We start from the raw sequence: 16,931 nt of genomic DNA, 5'->3' as shown, positions 1-16,931 counted from the left end.
AGAATCTGGGTTCAGCCCTGGATGATTAACAGTTCAGCTAATGCCCTTGGTAAAAATACTGTACATATTGATGTTATTTGGTACAAAAAAAACCCCCAAACAAACAAACAAAAAAAAGCGTGTTTGCTACTTTCCAATATAAAATGATTTGTAGCCTACGCCATAAATTATGTAGATATTTTCTCTAGGAGACAGAATCTACAGCTCACTCATTACTAATATTATCCAGCTTCTTATCATCTCAGCTAATCTGCACATCCTGAGATGACGACACAGAAATTATGCAACAGGTCACATGACCGTGATCAAGGAACTGCCCTTTGTGTCGCAGTCTTCCATGAAATAGACTCTGCCACCATCCTGTTACAGTATTTCTGCCATTTGGTAGGAAGGACCAGTAATGAAAATCCATTGACACATGGCACTAAATTTATGTGCAAAAAAATGTGGTAATTTTGCTTTGCAATATTTCAAGCATTGAGTTGATTTACAGTTTAGCTGCTAAACCAAAGTCAAACCAAAAAAATGTTTTTGTCAATACTAAAAACTTCCTTTTTAATACTTTGTTTGTAAAATCTCCAGTCTCAGGACTTAATAATACACATATTACATGCTGTGTATATGGTCTGTATGTTAAGCTGTTAGTGTTTGTCAAGTTAAATCCCAGTTATATTTAGTGAAAATAAAGAGTTTATGATACTTTTTCAACACTGTTGTACTAGTTTGTTTTTCAGAGTTGTGTAGCCTCTAAAGCTTCTAAAGCAATAATGCTAGACATCCCCAACATGGTCCAAAAGACACGAAATACATTTATTGAGCAATGTACTGCAGGCAGGAGTTTTTGAACATGCGCACTTCCACTGAACACAAAACAGCACTTTGTGGATTCCTGAATGAGAGCCTGGAGGAAAGACAGGAGACAGGAGAGTCCAGGGGAATTGGACAGAGAGGACATGGTGTTTAGAAGCACTTCCTGTGGACGATAGAGGGTCCGGCCTCGTCGTACTCGTCCTTGCTGATCCACATCTGCTGGAAGGTGGAGAGTGAAGCCAAGATGGAACCTCCGATCCACACGGAGTACTTCCTCTCAGGAGGGGCGATCATCTGCACAGGAACACAGAGGTATAATCAATGGGAGCATCTTAGCACATGCTCACATTTGCTTGGTCTCTTTTTGGGGAAATAAGCTTAGGATGGAATATAAAAATGAACTTTTGTTCTATAAAAATGCAAGAACTTAATGAAAAAAATCTGTATTAAAGAAATAATCATTATTTTGCTTTAAAATGAGAAATACAGGATTTGACAGTTGACATTATTCTCTATTATTAGGAAAAAATGTCCCAGATTTTAAAAAACAACAGCAACAATGTTCTCATAAAGGTCAGAGATAAAAATGGGGAAAGGATATACGCACTGACATAACCCACTAATCATAGCTGTAGGTCTTACCTTGATCTTCATGGTGCTGGGGGCGAGTGCTGTGATCTCCTTCTGCATCCTGTCACCGATACCTGGGTACATGGTGGTGCCGCCGGACAGCACGTTGTTGGCGTAGAGGTCCTTACGGATGTCGATGTCGCACTTCATGATGCCGTTGTAGGTGGTTTCATGGATGCCGGCCGACTCCATGCCTACAGATAGACAGCGGAGTGACAGTCTGACAGGGTGTATGTACTGTAGGTACAAAGCCAAATCTAAAGTGCAGAATTAACACTTCCATTGGGTTTTACAGTGTTGAACACATACACTTTGAATTAACATCTAGAGTATTTGACTGTAGGTGTTAATTAAGTAGTATAATGCTGTATGTGTATGTTAACTCTTACAAAAAAAATATCTTTCAAGAATTCTTTAGGTAGTTAATTCTTTAGGCAGGGCCATTTGGTATAAATGGATTATTTTACTTGCTGTTAACAAATGTGTTAATGGGAATTTAAACTTTTGTGGAACCAAAAACAACAAGCACACCGGGTCATAAGTAAAAATACACAAAATGGTATGAATAAGCGAAGCTAGGGCTGATTTCTATCTAGCCCAGACTGTAGTTTCATGCAGCCTATCAGTGACAGTCATGTCAGGTGATTATGTTTAGTGAAACATCACATAGATGTTTACCAGCGATGAATAATTTAAACCTATTATAAATGAAAAAAACAAAAATTATATAATCCCAGATTTTCAGTGTGGTCTCAGACTTTTGGACTCCATTCTATGTTCTATGAATTTGTGTCATATAACTAATTAATGACTGAGAATGCATTCGCTTTCACAAACACTAGCGTTCCTTCATCAAAGCTACAACAGAAGTTTGAAGTGTTAATTAAAGGAGGAAATGAGCACATCTCCAGCGCTCTCGCATGAGCTGACAAAGATTGATGTTTGGATTCAGGAAGACCAGAGACTATCTGACCCTTAAATAGATCCTGAGCCTCTGGTTATACGGCACTGCTGTGAATGAACTCCCACCAAAAAGGTAATCTGTCACCCAGATCTGTCCTGCTGAGATGGCTGGCACACATCTACAGCTATGTGTCCATTCAAGTGCTTTTAAGGTGGGAAAAAAACCCCATTTAAACTACTTTATTTTTCTTTTTTTTGACTCAAGCATGTAGAGTCAATAGAGCGGTATGTGTAAATGGTGAAAGAAAAACAAGCGGTGAATAAATAATGTATATAATATGCATTGTATACTGTAGATTACACAATTTACCTGCATGTATATTATGTTTAAAATGTATACAGTGTGTATGTGCATGTGTATGTGTATTTGTAAAATATGTCATTGAGATATATTTACATATCTAATGTGTGTATGTGATTGGCATACATGTATGTAATGTATATATTCATCACAATTTCCTGCATTTCAGGAAATGCATTTTTGCCTTCAAGAAATATGGAGGGGTGAAACAGAGATCATTATATGATATTTTTCTTAAAGTTTAAAAAAAAAAAAAAATTTATGCGCCTCGCCTACCCTGTGACTTTAATCACATTGCACACATTCAGTCCAGAGAGATGACTGAAATTATTAATGATGTAAATTCCTCATTATCTGAGTTCAGACTTTGTGTGTGTGAGGTTTATTATGCCTGTATTTCAGTGATCCCTCTGAGAGTAAAAGACTGCTATGAGGCAAATAATGATCGGCTGATCATAGTCACAAATGTATCAAATTCGCTGTCATCATTCATTCATACATAGTTACTGTTTTTTGTTGAGTTTTGCGACAGAAAGATCTTACATTGTCATTAAAAGGATTTTTCCAACATAAAACTCTATCCACATTGCTTCATTTTCTTTACTGAATATTATAAATATACGAAATCTTATTTAATTTCGCAGCCCTGTGCCATGATTATCTCTTACTTTTATTCCCATCTGCCCAGTGTCTATGTTCATAAATATTGTTGATATTGCTAATATATATATTGTGTGTGTGTGTGTTTGTGTGTGTGAGTGTGTGTGTGTGTTTGTCACACGGACCGATGAATGAAGGCTGGAAGAGCGTCTCGGGGCAGCGGAAGCGCTCGTTGCCGATGGTGATGACCTGACCATCTGGCAGCTCATAGGACTTCTCCAAAGAGGAAGAGGAGGCGGCCGTGGCCATCTCGTTCTCAAAGTCCAGGGCCACATAGCACAGCTTCTCCTTAATGTCACGCACAATCTCTCTTTCAGCTGTGGAGGAGCGTAAACATGGATAAATAACACATCTGGAAAAAACTTAATACATTATTAGTGAATGCAGTGTATGCAGGGCTACTAATATTCATACAGTTACAGTAGTATTTGCTCATTTCATATTGAACTGTAGCTAGGAAGCTATTATAGTGGAAGTCTATTTCACTAAATCTCTTCCTCAGCTCTTCAGTGATGTCACTCAGATTTACTTATATGGCTTAGGACAGTGGGGTCCATGAAGATTTGCTAGGGTCCATGATTTTTTTTGCTGTTGATTTTAATGAGATTAATCCAAAATGTATGCCTATAAATAATGTCAACTTATATCTAATGTGTGAATATTTGGGACAAGGGGTGTGTTTGTGGGCTAGTGTGTGTGTGAGACATTGTGTGAGCAGCACCTGTAGTGACGAAGGAGTAGCCTCTCTCAGTGAGGATCTTCATGAGGTAGTCGGTGAGGTCTCTGCCAGCCAGATCTAGCCTCATGATGGCATGGGGAAGAGCGTAACCCTCATACACCGGCACGTTGTGGGTCACACCATCACCAGCGTCTAGAACAATGCCTGTACACACACATGCACATAAAGAGAGAGAAAGAGAGAGCGAGAGAGAGAGAGAGAGAGAGAGCAAGAAAGAGCGAGAGCGCGAGAGAGAGAGAGAGAGAGAGAGAGAGAGAGCAAGAGAGAAAGAGAGTGAGAAAGAGAGGGGGAGAGAGAGAGAGAGCAAGAGAGAGCGAGAGAGAGAGAGAGAGAGAAGGACACACAATATGTTACAGCAGGAGAAACATGAAGAGGCAACACATTATCCTGAGAATTTAGCAGAAGAAGAAGAAGTGGTGATGGGGATGATGGTGCTTATTGTTGTTGTTGTTGTTGTTGTTGTGGTTGTTATTGTTGTTACTCAAAGTTAATCAAAATAATTTCCAGTAATATGATACAACATATATAAATATAAATGCAAAAATAAGTCACATGATATACTTCCAAATGTATTTATTTTTTATAATGAGGAATTATTGAAGCAAATTCTTTAGGAAAATAAATTTGTAGTGAATGTACATTTTTAATTTTGTCCAAAAATAAATCTAGTGAAGCATGTGCAATTAGGTTTTTTGCACTTATACATGTTATATAATGCAGCATTATGTACAGCACAGTGCCTCTGTGTTCTAGTTTTAAGTTCTTCATCAGCTTCTCATGAGAAGTTCGAGTCAAGAGCTGATAAATTATTAAACCCAAAACCCATCGCTTAAAATATGATCTATTCATCAGGAAGTCTGTGAGAACAGAAAAGTAGAAAGTTTGGTGTGGAATCATGTTCTGACCTGTGGTACGGCCGGAGGCGTAGAGCGAGAGCACCGCCTGGATGGCCACGTACATAGCAGGAACGTTGAAGGTCTCAAACATGATCTAAAATCACACAAAGCTTACGCATTGAGCAACAGCTGACCTGAGCACATTTGAGTCTACTGTAGGTAAAGGGGCAGTTTGTAATTACAGAGCGCTCTGCTGCCTGTGAGCTGAATTACAAAAATACTGTCAAGATTTCCTAACCTAACCTAAATCAACACAATCCTGACACTTTTCAAGTCCATTAGAGACATCTGAGTAGCTAATTTTAGCTTAATATGTTAGGTCAGTGTTTCATATTTAAGAAATAAAACACTTTGGGACATGCTTTAGTAGAAAAATAATCAACTTTTCAATATTTTTCCAAAAATTTCCAATAATTACACTTTCTGAAGTTTTTTATACTGTGTATACTGCAGCGGTTTGTCAACGATTACAATTTATTGTTCAGTAATAATAAAACGACGTCATAGTTTTTATCTGTTTATAGTTACAGGGACGTCCACAACAGAAGTTAGCTCCAGTTGTTTCAGACTTTTGATGTTTATAAGATTTTTAAATATGCAGCATTTCTTATTAATTAGAAACTGAAAATTTGACAGAAAGTCCTCTGTCCTGAAGACTTACTGATAATTACAAAGTGCTGACACTGGAGACTCTTTCCATAAATGTTAAATAAATGTCTCAAAACAGATAGTTTAATTATATAAACTTTGCATTTTTCTTTAAATAACAACAGTTTTTAAAATCTACTTCTTATTAGTCTTAGATTATGCAGATTGTCTGCCATAGAATAAACCACATAAACCTGTGATTAATATAAAATGCTGTTATAGAAAATGACTCAACATCTTACGACCAATCAGCTTTGAGAATTAAATCACAATGTGGTAAAAATGCCTTTTAAACAAGTCACATTAGTCTCAAAAAATGTCCTCCTAATGTCCTTATTAAAAAAAAGGCAACACTAAGAGAAATTTGTTCCCCTGCTTTGAAATGATAGTTAGATGCTCTTTCATCCCTCATGATTACTTTTTTTAATGGAAACTCTACCTCAAAACATCTTCACTGTCACTCCTCTAACAGCTCTCTCTTATGCTACTCATTTAAATGTAAAAAGAGACATGGGTGCCATTCTGAATCGTGCACCTGAGTCATCTTCTCCCTGTTGGCTTTGGGGTTGAGTGGAGCCTCAGTCAGGAGGACGGGGTGTTCCTCAGGAGCCACACGCAGCTCATTGTAGAAGGTGTGGTGCCAGATCTAAAATTCATCAGAACCCTTCCATTATCACTCGTTATTATTCAGCAGTATTCATTATGAACCGCTCAATCATGCAACTCTGTCGTACATCTTCACACCATCTGTTTGTCACATGCAAGTCTCGTACCTTCTCCATATCGTCCCAGTTGGTGATGATGCCATGCTCAATGGGGTATTTGAGGGTGAGGATGCCTCTCTTGCTCTGGGCCTCGTCTCCTACATAGCTGTCTTTCTGACCCATACCCACCATCACACCCTAGAAGGAAGATAACACCCGGTTAGCCACTCCGCAATCTCTCACTCGACTCATTTCTGTTTTCTTCATGCTATAAATCATTACACACAAAAGCATGTGGTGAAACCTATAGAAGTATTAATAAATCAGGTTACTCAGCAAGTTTCACCAATCCTACAAATGCAGCCAATCAACCAAGATCCATTCGATGTTCTTCTTTAGTATTACACTATGAGGCTAATGGTGCTGATGAGTAATGTAAAAATGAGAGCCTCCAGTTTAGCATTGTACAAATTACTGGCAACCTTATCACACTCTCAGCCCATGTTGATTTGCTTAGTATCTTTTTCTACTTTGTTTATACTTAGTGTATATATATATATATATATATATATATATATATATATATATATATATATATATATATATATATATAATTTTATTCATCTATTGTATTTTTAAAATCAATGAGAAATCGAGCATAGAGACCATTTGAATCAGACCAAAGGAACATAAGCATGGAGATGATTGATAATATTATACTTTAAATTGATCTTGGAATGATTGCTCACATCACCATAAGCAAATTTTCAATATACTTTTTTACCCATTTCGTCAAAATAATTAACTGGAGGTCATGTGTTTAGAATGATTCTATCACAACATGCACATTTTTTGGCCATAAAGTGCTCAAAATATTACGTCATGGCCTCAATATATTAATCCATGGCCATGTGTGATGATTTGCAAGGCGTTTGCATGGTGCGCAAACTGGTAGCTTAATGTTGCTTACTTGTAAGTGCAAAACTAAAGAAGCTTCTAAAGTCTTCGCTGGAGGAGACATTGTGTACATTTTGGTCAAACTGTTCCTTTAAATCAAATTATTTTGTATTTCTTTTCAAGAGACTTTACAGACTCATAGTATTTCAAGTATATATGTACCTATTTTAAAATAATGATTTGTATTTTGATTAGACAGACCAAGCTAATAGACCAATAGTAGACTGTGTAAGTGTGTAAAAGTGTATAAAAGTGTGTGAGAGTGTGTGAACAGGATTACCTGGTGGCGAGGACGGCCCACGATGGAGGGAAACACAGCTCGGGGAGCGTCATCTCCGGCAAACCCTGCCTTCACCAGGCCTGAGCCATTATCACACACCAGAGCTGTGGTCTCTTCCTCGTCGCACATGATTATTCACACTGTCAATGTAACGCACACACACACACAGACACACACACACACACACACACACACAATTTGTAATTTGTATAAAACTGTAGTAACTGTAAAACAATTATTTTGTTTGCCTTGGTTAATTAAGAAAGCAGAAGTTTGTCCTGTTTGATAAGTGTTGACCTTGTCCTGACCCCATATTACACTATGACATTTTATTCCTTTAACTCCTTAAAGTCTTGTTTTATCATTCAGTAATTTATCCTAAAGCATATTATTCAGTAACTACAACGTAACAAATAAAAAAAGTTTTGTGTAGTTATAAGCGAGAGGAATTGAGCAGAAAAAGCTAAATAACACTTCAAAAAGCTTGATTGATAAAAGGCATAAAACAAGCTGAGCTTTGATATTCAGTGTGTATTCACTTTATACACAAAGTAGCTTGTTAATTCACACATACACACTCATGTATCCATCTTACCTGGGCCAGCAGCGGAACAAACCGTTAGCATAAAAAGACAATCTCATACACTCACCTAGGTGACTTAGACAAAGTGGCCTGGATCGCCGACTCCCGTGAGAGAGAGGGATTGAATCAGAGAGAGAGTGAGCCTGCCGTTCACCTCCTCCCTCTATTTAAACCCAACAATGCAGCCGGGCCATCACACGGCTGCCGGACCTCGCGCCTTTTTAGGACACGATGCACCCCAGCCACACACCCACGTACACAAAGGTAGACTGTCCGTGGTGTCCCAGGAATTCTGGAATCCGTCCCACCACGGCGGCTGTCCATGGGCATTTAATATTAGAAGGTAATTTATTGCCCTGTAGGACAGTCGTCCCTACAAAAAAAGAGGTGGACAGTGCACTGGTAGAGAATGGCATGCCGGTATCTGCTATAAATAAAGCAATGGCCAATGGTCATAATGGTGATGTGGCCGTTTGTCTGACGACTGTTGACTGTTCGGGCATTCCAACACGGGTATGAGTGCAACCTCGGCCAGCAGGCCTTCAAAGGAAATTTTTCGACACGGGTACAATGGGTGTGGAGAATACGCCAGAAAGCCAGATCTATTTTCTACAGAGCAGAAGGGGAGGATCTCGCACAGGAAGTAATCGGCTTACAAATGACAAATCGAGACAGTTTTGAGCTGGAATAGTAACTATATGAGGGCATAAACTCATACACGCACTCCATTTGGCAGTTGGAAGCTTCAGTGTTCTCATATTCATTTTATGACAACATTTTAACGAGGGTATTTTTTTCTGATATCAGGTTTCTGACAGAATTCTAATAGCAATACTATTGGTACTAACCGGTACTTTTCCTTCTCACTGGGGTGGTACTCTTAAGGGTCTATCTTTAGTACCTTCAGTGTATCTTTTACTTGGAAAGGTGCAAAAACTGTACCTTAAATCTTTCTCTAAAAGTTAACTAAACTAAAGGTACTATAGGGGTCCTTAAAGTCCAATTATGTACTTGAATCATTTATATGTACACTACGGTCACGTTACCATGTGAAAGATACAGAGTAAAAGTGAAAAAAGATGTACCCTTGAGGGTACCATGCCAGTGACAAGGAAAGGTGAAGTTTATTACCTTTTTCCCCCCTGAGAATAAATTAGTTGGTGTTAACTAGAGAGTTCCCAATTTTGAATCTTTGTCCCTTTCAATGTTTTTTCCCTAACGTCTTTATAAAGTTATCAGGTTGCTTTTAGAGGTCCAGACCCAGATTCTTTTAAAGCTGCTTTGTAACAACCACTGAGGTATAAATAAATTCAAATTGAGAATGAAATTGAAATGAAAAAACGAAACAAATACAAAACAAACCAACAAAAAGGCAGCATGAAACAATTAAAACATGCATTTTCCAAACACAGAAAATACAATTAAAAACATTTAGTGCTTAAATAAATAAATGAATAAACAAACAAACAAACAAACAAACAAACAAATAAATAAATATGTATTAAAGTTTGATTAAAATGCCAAGCCAAGTACATAAATAGAAAAGCGGAGCTAGCTAAAATGTTCCCATTCAAACCGTAAGCCACAGATTTGGACATTTCATGACCTTTCACTAGGAAAGAAAACTGTAAAAGGTCAAACATTTGACATTTTTTCTGCCTTACATTTGTGATCCTTGACCTATCTCCACACCTAATGTCTTTTTAAGGGGCTTCAGAGCTACAGAGTACACCCCCACCACACACACACACCCACACACACACACACACCCACACACATACACACACACACACACACTTAACCTTAAGCAAACAAGTGAGCCCTTCTATTAGGATTCCCCTGTGGCCAGAGAGTCATGTGACCAGCTTTTTGGTGGCAATGCTATTGTCCCATAGCTCACATTCTTCTTCACTAAACTTAGAAACAGCTCCTCCATTCTCAGTGGCTGCAGCCATACATATTAATGGGGCAGAACTGAAGGTTACTATATGGATGAGGATGAGTTAGTGTGAGGTTTACAGTCGAATGGGTTCACTCAGTCAGATGATAAATCACTAAAGCACTAGTGTTTAATCACTAATGTTCAGTGTTCGACTGTACTGATCTTTGTAGAGAAGTGGGAAACAGTTCAAGTAAATGTGGGCCTTTGTATGAAGCCCAACTGGTATAAAGGTTCATAATAATCTCAGATTAGAAAATCGATGACAGCTACATGGAAAATTCTCAGAGTGACATAATTTTGAATCAAAATTTTGAAATTTTGTTAATTTATTCATAAGAATACCTTTAGTCTGACTTTTATGAGTAATTCTGAGAGGCTTGACAATAACTGGCCCAGGTTTAAGAGCCAGCAATGAGTGTGTGAGTAAAGAACACCTTGATGTGTAAAGAAGACGGAAAGTGTTAATATTTATGTTAACACAGTCTAGGAAAATTGTTACATCTTTACTCTTGAAAAAAATTCCAGGGTCCATGTGTAAGCCTTACTGTACATGAACAATTTTTATCATTTTCAAATAGCTAGCCAGCTAGTTAACTGCTAGTAAGCTAATTTGCATTTGTCAGAGGTAGACAAGAGTGGGATTTCAGTACCTGAGTTGAGAACTTGTTTGTAACATTGTCAGCAATTTATTTAACAGTAGACAAACATAGAAAATAGAAAATAACATCCAAATATTTGCTCACTGCTAGCATAGCTAACTGCTAGTAAACTACAGTTGTGCTCACATACCCCTTCCAGAATCTGCAAAATGTTAAAAAAAAAAAAAAAAAATTAATAAGAGGGATCATTAAAATTGCATTTTGTTTAATTAGTACTGCCCTGAATAAGCTATTTCACATAACAGCTGTTTATATATAGTCCACAGGACACAATAATAACTGAATTTACACAAATGAACCAGTTCAAAAGTTTACATACATTTGATTCTTAATACTGTGTGTTGTTACCTAGATGATCAACGACTGTATTTTTTTTTTAATTTTGTGATAGTTGTTCATGAATCCATTGTTTGTCCTGAGCAGTTAAACTGCTCACTGTTCTTCAGAAAATTCCTCCAGGTCCTGCACATTCTTTGCTTTTCCAGCATTTTCTGCATATTTGACCCCTTTCTAACAGTGACTATATGATGTTAAGATCCATCTTTTCACACTAAGGACAACTGAGGGACTCGCTCACAACTATTGCAAAAGGTGCAAAAGGTTATGTGGCCTACAGCATACTAATGCTAATAAAATGTAAGTTCGGCAGTTCTCACATGAGGTAAACAAAATAAATAAACAATCCTGAGTAAACACTGAAGAAGAAAAGCAGAGCATTTGGACTCGTGCTATGTTCCTGTCAGAGGTCATGATAGAATGATATATGAGGAGCTGAATTATGTGCTGCCAAAGGAAGAACTAGGTTTAAAATTCAGCAGGAAAAAATAAGAAAATGTGTTTAGTTGCGCGAGTTATTCGAAACACATGCTGGAAGCTTCTGCACAGAGAGCTCCATTTTAGGTAGCAGCTCCTATAACAAACTAAGAATAAACTAAGACCTCATTGGCAGTACTTGGTTAAAGGAAATATTTTTTTTAAAACAGCATTTATCTGTAATGTCCCAACATTTATAAATGCCTTGAATGTAAAATAAAATGCTGTAGTTTGATGGATATAAGCTAATGTGTATAATTGTTGTGCAATTGTGGGGCTCTGCGACTGATTTAACTCCATAGAGTTATTATTGTTCCTAGTGGTCAAAATGGGAACTGCAAATATCACTATTACAGGCCCATCGGGGAAAGTCTCATGCTGCCCCATACACAAGGAGGCGCAGTAGGCAGGACAGTTAATGATAGGCTTGCCAGGGTCGCATTATTTAATCTCACTAATTTGGGAGAGGTTAAAATTACTCAGCAGTTGCCAAGAAGAAATAATCTGAATTAAATCAAATACATTTCTGCAAACAAAGGCAATGTGTACATGCAGACAGTGTCTATGATGTACAGAAACATTTCTATTGCAAGATATATTTCAAAGATTGGGAGAGGTTTAGGGGGGTTATGGCATGGATAATGTCTGTACATCAGAAATGTGTGTGCATCATGCTGATCTTGTTTCCCACACAAAGGCTGAGAGGAAAAAGGGGAAATTTTGTTTAGTTGTTGTTGTTGCTGTTGCTAGTTTCAGGTTTTTTTGTGTGTTTTTGAGCTGTAGTTGGGCTGCAAATTTTCCTGAAACTTGTAAACCCTGGTTAATGCTATTACCTCTTCTTAAACAAGCTGCTAGTCTCTGTGTTGTATGCCTGTATGTTGTTGACTCTCAACTGCCTATTACAGCGTTACTCTAAAAATTCACTAGAGGGTAGCCAATAGCATAAATCATGTGTGATAGCTTCTCGACTTAATTTTACTTGAGGCTATGTAGTGAACATGTATGGATACATATCAACACACACTTCCCCATCAAAATAATAATAAAAAAAATCTCTAAAAGGTTGAGTTAGAGGTTGTGAGATATCTGTAAGGCAAACCAAAATGACAGCTGAGGTGTCCTCTGGACTGAATGACTGAGGTAACCTCTGGAGGTAGGGGCAGATATGGTTTAGATTTAAAATATCATAAGTGAAGCTGCATGAATGAATAACTGTTCCCAATAAGGTGGTATACAGTAAGAAGAGGAGAACTCCAAACACAGATCCTTGAAGTCATATCCAGTCATAACGTGAAAGAAAGCATCAACATGATCCCTATGAATTGTCTGTTATTGTAGGAACAATAATGTATCAGAATTAATGCATTAATATAAAACTGTGAATTTAGCAGCACTGTGGTATAGAAGAAATTAATTAAGTCATTTCCAAATATTTATACAGAATGTTGTGACACCTGTATCATCACACTATTAGCCATCTGTATGATTAAAAATGGAAAAATATGCACAGATGTCAATCAGTCGTACCATCCCACTCTGTTTAATTAAACCGATGCCGTGGTACTTCACAATTACACCATCGCTTAGCGTGTGGCCCCAGATGAAAAAAAAAATAAAAATTCAAGCCAGTGGTTTCAATAAGTGGTTAAAGTATTAAAGAAAACTGTTGAACTTCAATTAACTTCAATGAGCTTCAATTAATGCTTTACTCATTTGGATGAAATATTCTAGCTCTATTCACATTTCAGAACAGATCTACTGCTTTCATTCGACTGCATTTGTAGAACTACTCATTGTGTTTGTGCCAGCACCATATGGACCATGTGCTGACTACACAATATTTGTAGAACTTTGCAACCGTCAGATATTGGACATTATGCTTATTCCAGCTAACAGAGAGGGAGAAGGATGTGACTTCTAGATCAAGATGTCCACTGTACCTTTACAAGAGTTGGTATGGCCAAATGATTTTTCTGTCAAACTCTTTGAAGTCATTTATTTTTGCTTTAGTTGATTTTGAGCCAGCTGCTGGCACACACATAAAGTTTGAGAGGCATCCCTGTGCACCTCAACCATAAACTCAGACAGCGATATATGATCTGCAAAACAGGAAACATTTGTTATGCTCCTTAAACTTTACAGAAGTAACCAATTTGTGTGCTCACACCATCTTTTTATGCTCTATGTGCTATGGCTTAACAACCATATAGAGGCTCATAAATCAGATCATAGTGAAATCCATTAAGGCTTTAAGAAAGGGGGATATCACAACAAATTAGAAGCTGAAAACAGGGGCTTTTGGAGGGGTATGATTATATACCATATTCAAACTCTTACACTTTAACTACACTATTGTGTAGTTATGCTTCTGAGATGCAGATATTTATACATAATCATTAGTGCCGTGTATGAAATATACACAAAAGCATTTTCACTAGGATACATTGACGCAGAATCATTTGATAACGTTTCTGAATTTGAAACTTGTGTGTGTGTGTGTGTGTGTGTGTGTGTGTGTGATTTTTGCTGATGCAGACATGCCAATCCTGAGCTGTTATGCCAATCCTGCTACTCTCCTGGCATTTTCTCTACATATAGATTACTTTGAATCAATACAACTGAATTGTGCATTAAAAATATTGAATCTTCACACCTCTGGGTTGTCTTTATTTATTTATTCATTTATTTATTTATTTATTCATACAGTTATTGTTCCTAGCAAATCCATACCCAGAAATTCAATGAAATTATTCTCTGAATCTGCCTCTGAAGAGGCCACATGTGGCCGTAGCTGAAGTGAATGCACCATTACATTACGGCTTTACATGCTAATTTGATCATTTAATCGTGTAATGACAAACATGCAACCATTTCAGAGGGATGATTACTGTTACAAGATCAACATGATACAGTGGGGGGAAATAAGTATTGGACACATCAACATTTTTTTCAGTAAACATATTTCCAATGAAATTTTCCAATTTTCACCAGACATCAGTATTAACTCAAGAAATCTGGAAATATAAAGAATTCACAACATTAAAGTCTGTGTCCCAAATCTCAAGCTACCATCGCGTACTAACTAAAGGGTACAGTTAAGTGAAAGAACTACCAGAAGGTTCCATGGTTACCAAAGATGGCGTCTTTGTTTAACACACACTATTCAGTGCGCTAGTTTCGATTTGGGACGTAGCCATGAGCATTGGACTACTGTGTACTTAATAAGAGGGGACACAAATATATCAATAAAATAAATGCAATTAAATTAATAATAAATAAATAAAAGTGAAAAGTAAAGCGGTTGTACTTAATTATAGTTAGTAGTTTGGTGCCCTCTAGCGACAAAAAAAATCTTTATAATCAATAATTCCGTAAACATCCTAAACGTCACTTCCTGTTACAGTCAGCTGCAAAACATAGGTACTAGGTCTCAGGCAATATTTCGTGCAGTGCATTATTTTTATGTTATAACTCGTGCTCGTGCTCGTCCTCGTCCTCCGTTTTGTTTCTGATATAGATACGTTAAAAAATACCGCTAATTATTACCTGCGACTTCAGTTATGAAGGTGAGTCTGAGGAATTGTTTTTGTGCGCATTTACGAGGCTTTGCGACGTTAGCATTACTAATATTTCGATATAGCTTTCGTGAATATTCTTTACTTAATAGCATAAAGTGTATATTTACATATTTACTGAAAATATGCGTGCCTGTTTTTGTTTAGTTTGTTTTGTGCTCTAGGATGTTGCGCAAGTATATCGTATTACCATATTGACACAGTAAGTTCAATTCCCAATGCCGCCCTTTCGGAAATGTAGTGCACTAGGAAGGGTGGCTTACTCCGTGGCGTACGGAGTGCATTTTTGTAGGGTGTTGGGAGGTATTGGGGATGCAGCCTGTGATATAATCTCCAAATGTAAAGGGGCTCAGTCTTTTTCCTCAAACATACAGCCAACATACAACATTTACTCACAAGGAGTTCATTTGCATAGCCAATAAAACAAAATGTATATATTTTAATATATTTTTGGCGGATATTAAAGTAAAAATATGTCCATGCGTTATATTTAGTTTTGTTTTCCTCACATGTAACAAAGACCAGCACTGATGAGTAATTGAGGAAGATTGTTTGCTATTTGTTTCCCCAGACTGGGTGCTCCTTTAAAAATAGAAAAAGGAAAAGAAAAAAAAAAAAGAACCTAAACATGTTAAAAAACAATAAATTATACAATTCCTCCTTTTCTTAAAATGTAGTCCCGCCATCCAGGACATGTTCAGACACACGTTTGTGTGTAAAAACACATAGTGTCCTAGAATCAAAGTCCTAAAATCTGTTCGTATTCTGGGCATTAATGTGACAAGAAAAAAACATGTTTTGCTAAGTTCGTTTAGATTTGGCTGGGATGTGGTGTATCTCAAACGCTTATTCAGTCAAACATTTCCATCCGTTCCATCCTGCTTATCCTACACAGGGTCGTGGGGGAGCCTAGAGCCTATCCCATGGCACAAGGCAGGGATACCCTGGACGGGGTGCCAACCCACTGCAGGGCACAATCACACACACCCTTTCACACACTACGGACAGTTTGGAAATGCCAGTCTATGACGCATGGCTTTAGGAAGGAGACCAGAGTACCTAGAGGAAACCCCCGAAGCATAGGGAGAACATCCAAACTCTGCACACACAGGGCGGAGGCAGGAATCGAACCCCCAGCCCTGGAGGTGTGAGTAAGCCACTGTGCCCCCTTAAGCACTTCCTGTTTTAAAAGGAAATACTGCAGCATACAGAATCAGTACAATGCTCTCAAGTCATTTAAAGTCAAAGCCAACTTGAAGCCGGAATTTCAGATTTCCAAAATCTGAAGGCGCATTTGTATGTAACAGGTCATTTGGATGATAATATAGTTCCCGTTTGATTTGTATATTCAGTTTTTCAATAAATAGAAAAGTATTGAACTAATACTGAGTGGTACAGTGGTGCAACAGGTAGCGTTGCCACCTCACAGCTCCTGGGGTCCCTGATTTGATCCTGAGCTCAGTTTACCCTCTCCATGGTGTTTTCCATGTTCTTTCTGTGTCCACGTGAGTTTCCTCCGGGTTCTCTGGTTTCCTCCCACAGTCTAAAAACATGCAGGTAGATAGATTGTCTATGGTAAATTGTAGAGATCGACCGATAATAGGTTTTCCCGATATTTAAGCATTTTTCCATAATCGGTTATCGGTTTTATAATAACAGATCCACTGATATTTTTGAGAATTGCATGCAGAACCGCTGTAACAGCCATTAATGTACAAATGAGATGATCCATAAATGCTTGATGTATAGTTTAAGCAGCTTGGTGCTCAGA

General features: G+C 37.7%; 2 protein-coding genes across 2 annotated transcripts in view; one reads left to right on the top strand and one right to left on the bottom strand.

The window, feature by feature from the left end:
• Positions 1–789: 789 nt before the first annotated feature.
• Positions 790–8,344, bottom strand: acte1 (actin, epsilon 1). Its single transcript, XM_053631308.1, has 9 exons — positions 8,239–8,344; positions 7,589–7,728; positions 6,421–6,549; positions 6,183–6,293; positions 5,009–5,093; positions 4,086–4,247; positions 3,490–3,681; positions 1,453–1,634; positions 790–1,104 (listed from the first exon to the last, which is right to left on the bottom strand). Exons 2-9 carry the CDS (start codon positions 7,715–7,717, stop codon positions 961–963), a joined length of 1,134 nt encoding a protein of 377 aa, XP_053487283.1. The 5' UTR covers positions 7,718–7,728; positions 8,239–8,344; the 3' UTR covers positions 790–960.
• A 6,637-nt stretch (positions 8,345–14,981) lies between these two features.
• The window catches only part of zgc:101566 (Transmembrane protein 263-B-like), a 56,944-nt gene continuing 54,994 nt past the window's right edge, over positions 14,982–16,931 (top strand). The window contains exon 1 of the mRNA XM_053631307.1: positions 14,982–15,151. Coding sequence (XP_053487282.1) covers positions 15,146–15,151 — 6 coding nt within the window. The 5' untranslated portion in view covers positions 14,982–15,145. The remainder of the gene's footprint in view (positions 15,152–16,931) is intronic.

This window comes from Ictalurus furcatus, chromosome 8, assembly GCF_023375685.1.
Source record: "Ictalurus furcatus strain D&B chromosome 8, Billie_1.0, whole genome shotgun sequence".
Classification (NCBI taxonomy): domain Eukaryota; kingdom Metazoa; phylum Chordata; class Actinopteri; order Siluriformes; family Ictaluridae; genus Ictalurus; species Ictalurus furcatus.
Note: the sequence above shows the minus strand (reverse complement) of the source record. Positions and strands in the feature narration are given on the sequence as shown.

Bases quoted from the DNA above. Each gene is read 5' to 3' on its own strand.
- acte1 (XM_053631308.1), bottom strand. From the start codon at position 7,717: ATGTGCGACGAGGAAGAGACCACAGCTCTGGTGTGTGATAATGGCTCA. The intron at 4,248-5,008 runs GTCAGAACATGA...GTGTGTGTACAG, and splicing joins CGCCTCCGGCCGTACCACAG to GCATTGTTCTAGACGCTGGT. The intron at 1,635-3,489 runs GTCCGTGTGACA...GTCTATCTGTAG, and splicing joins CTTCCAGCCTTCATTCATCG to GCATGGAGTCGGCCGGCATC.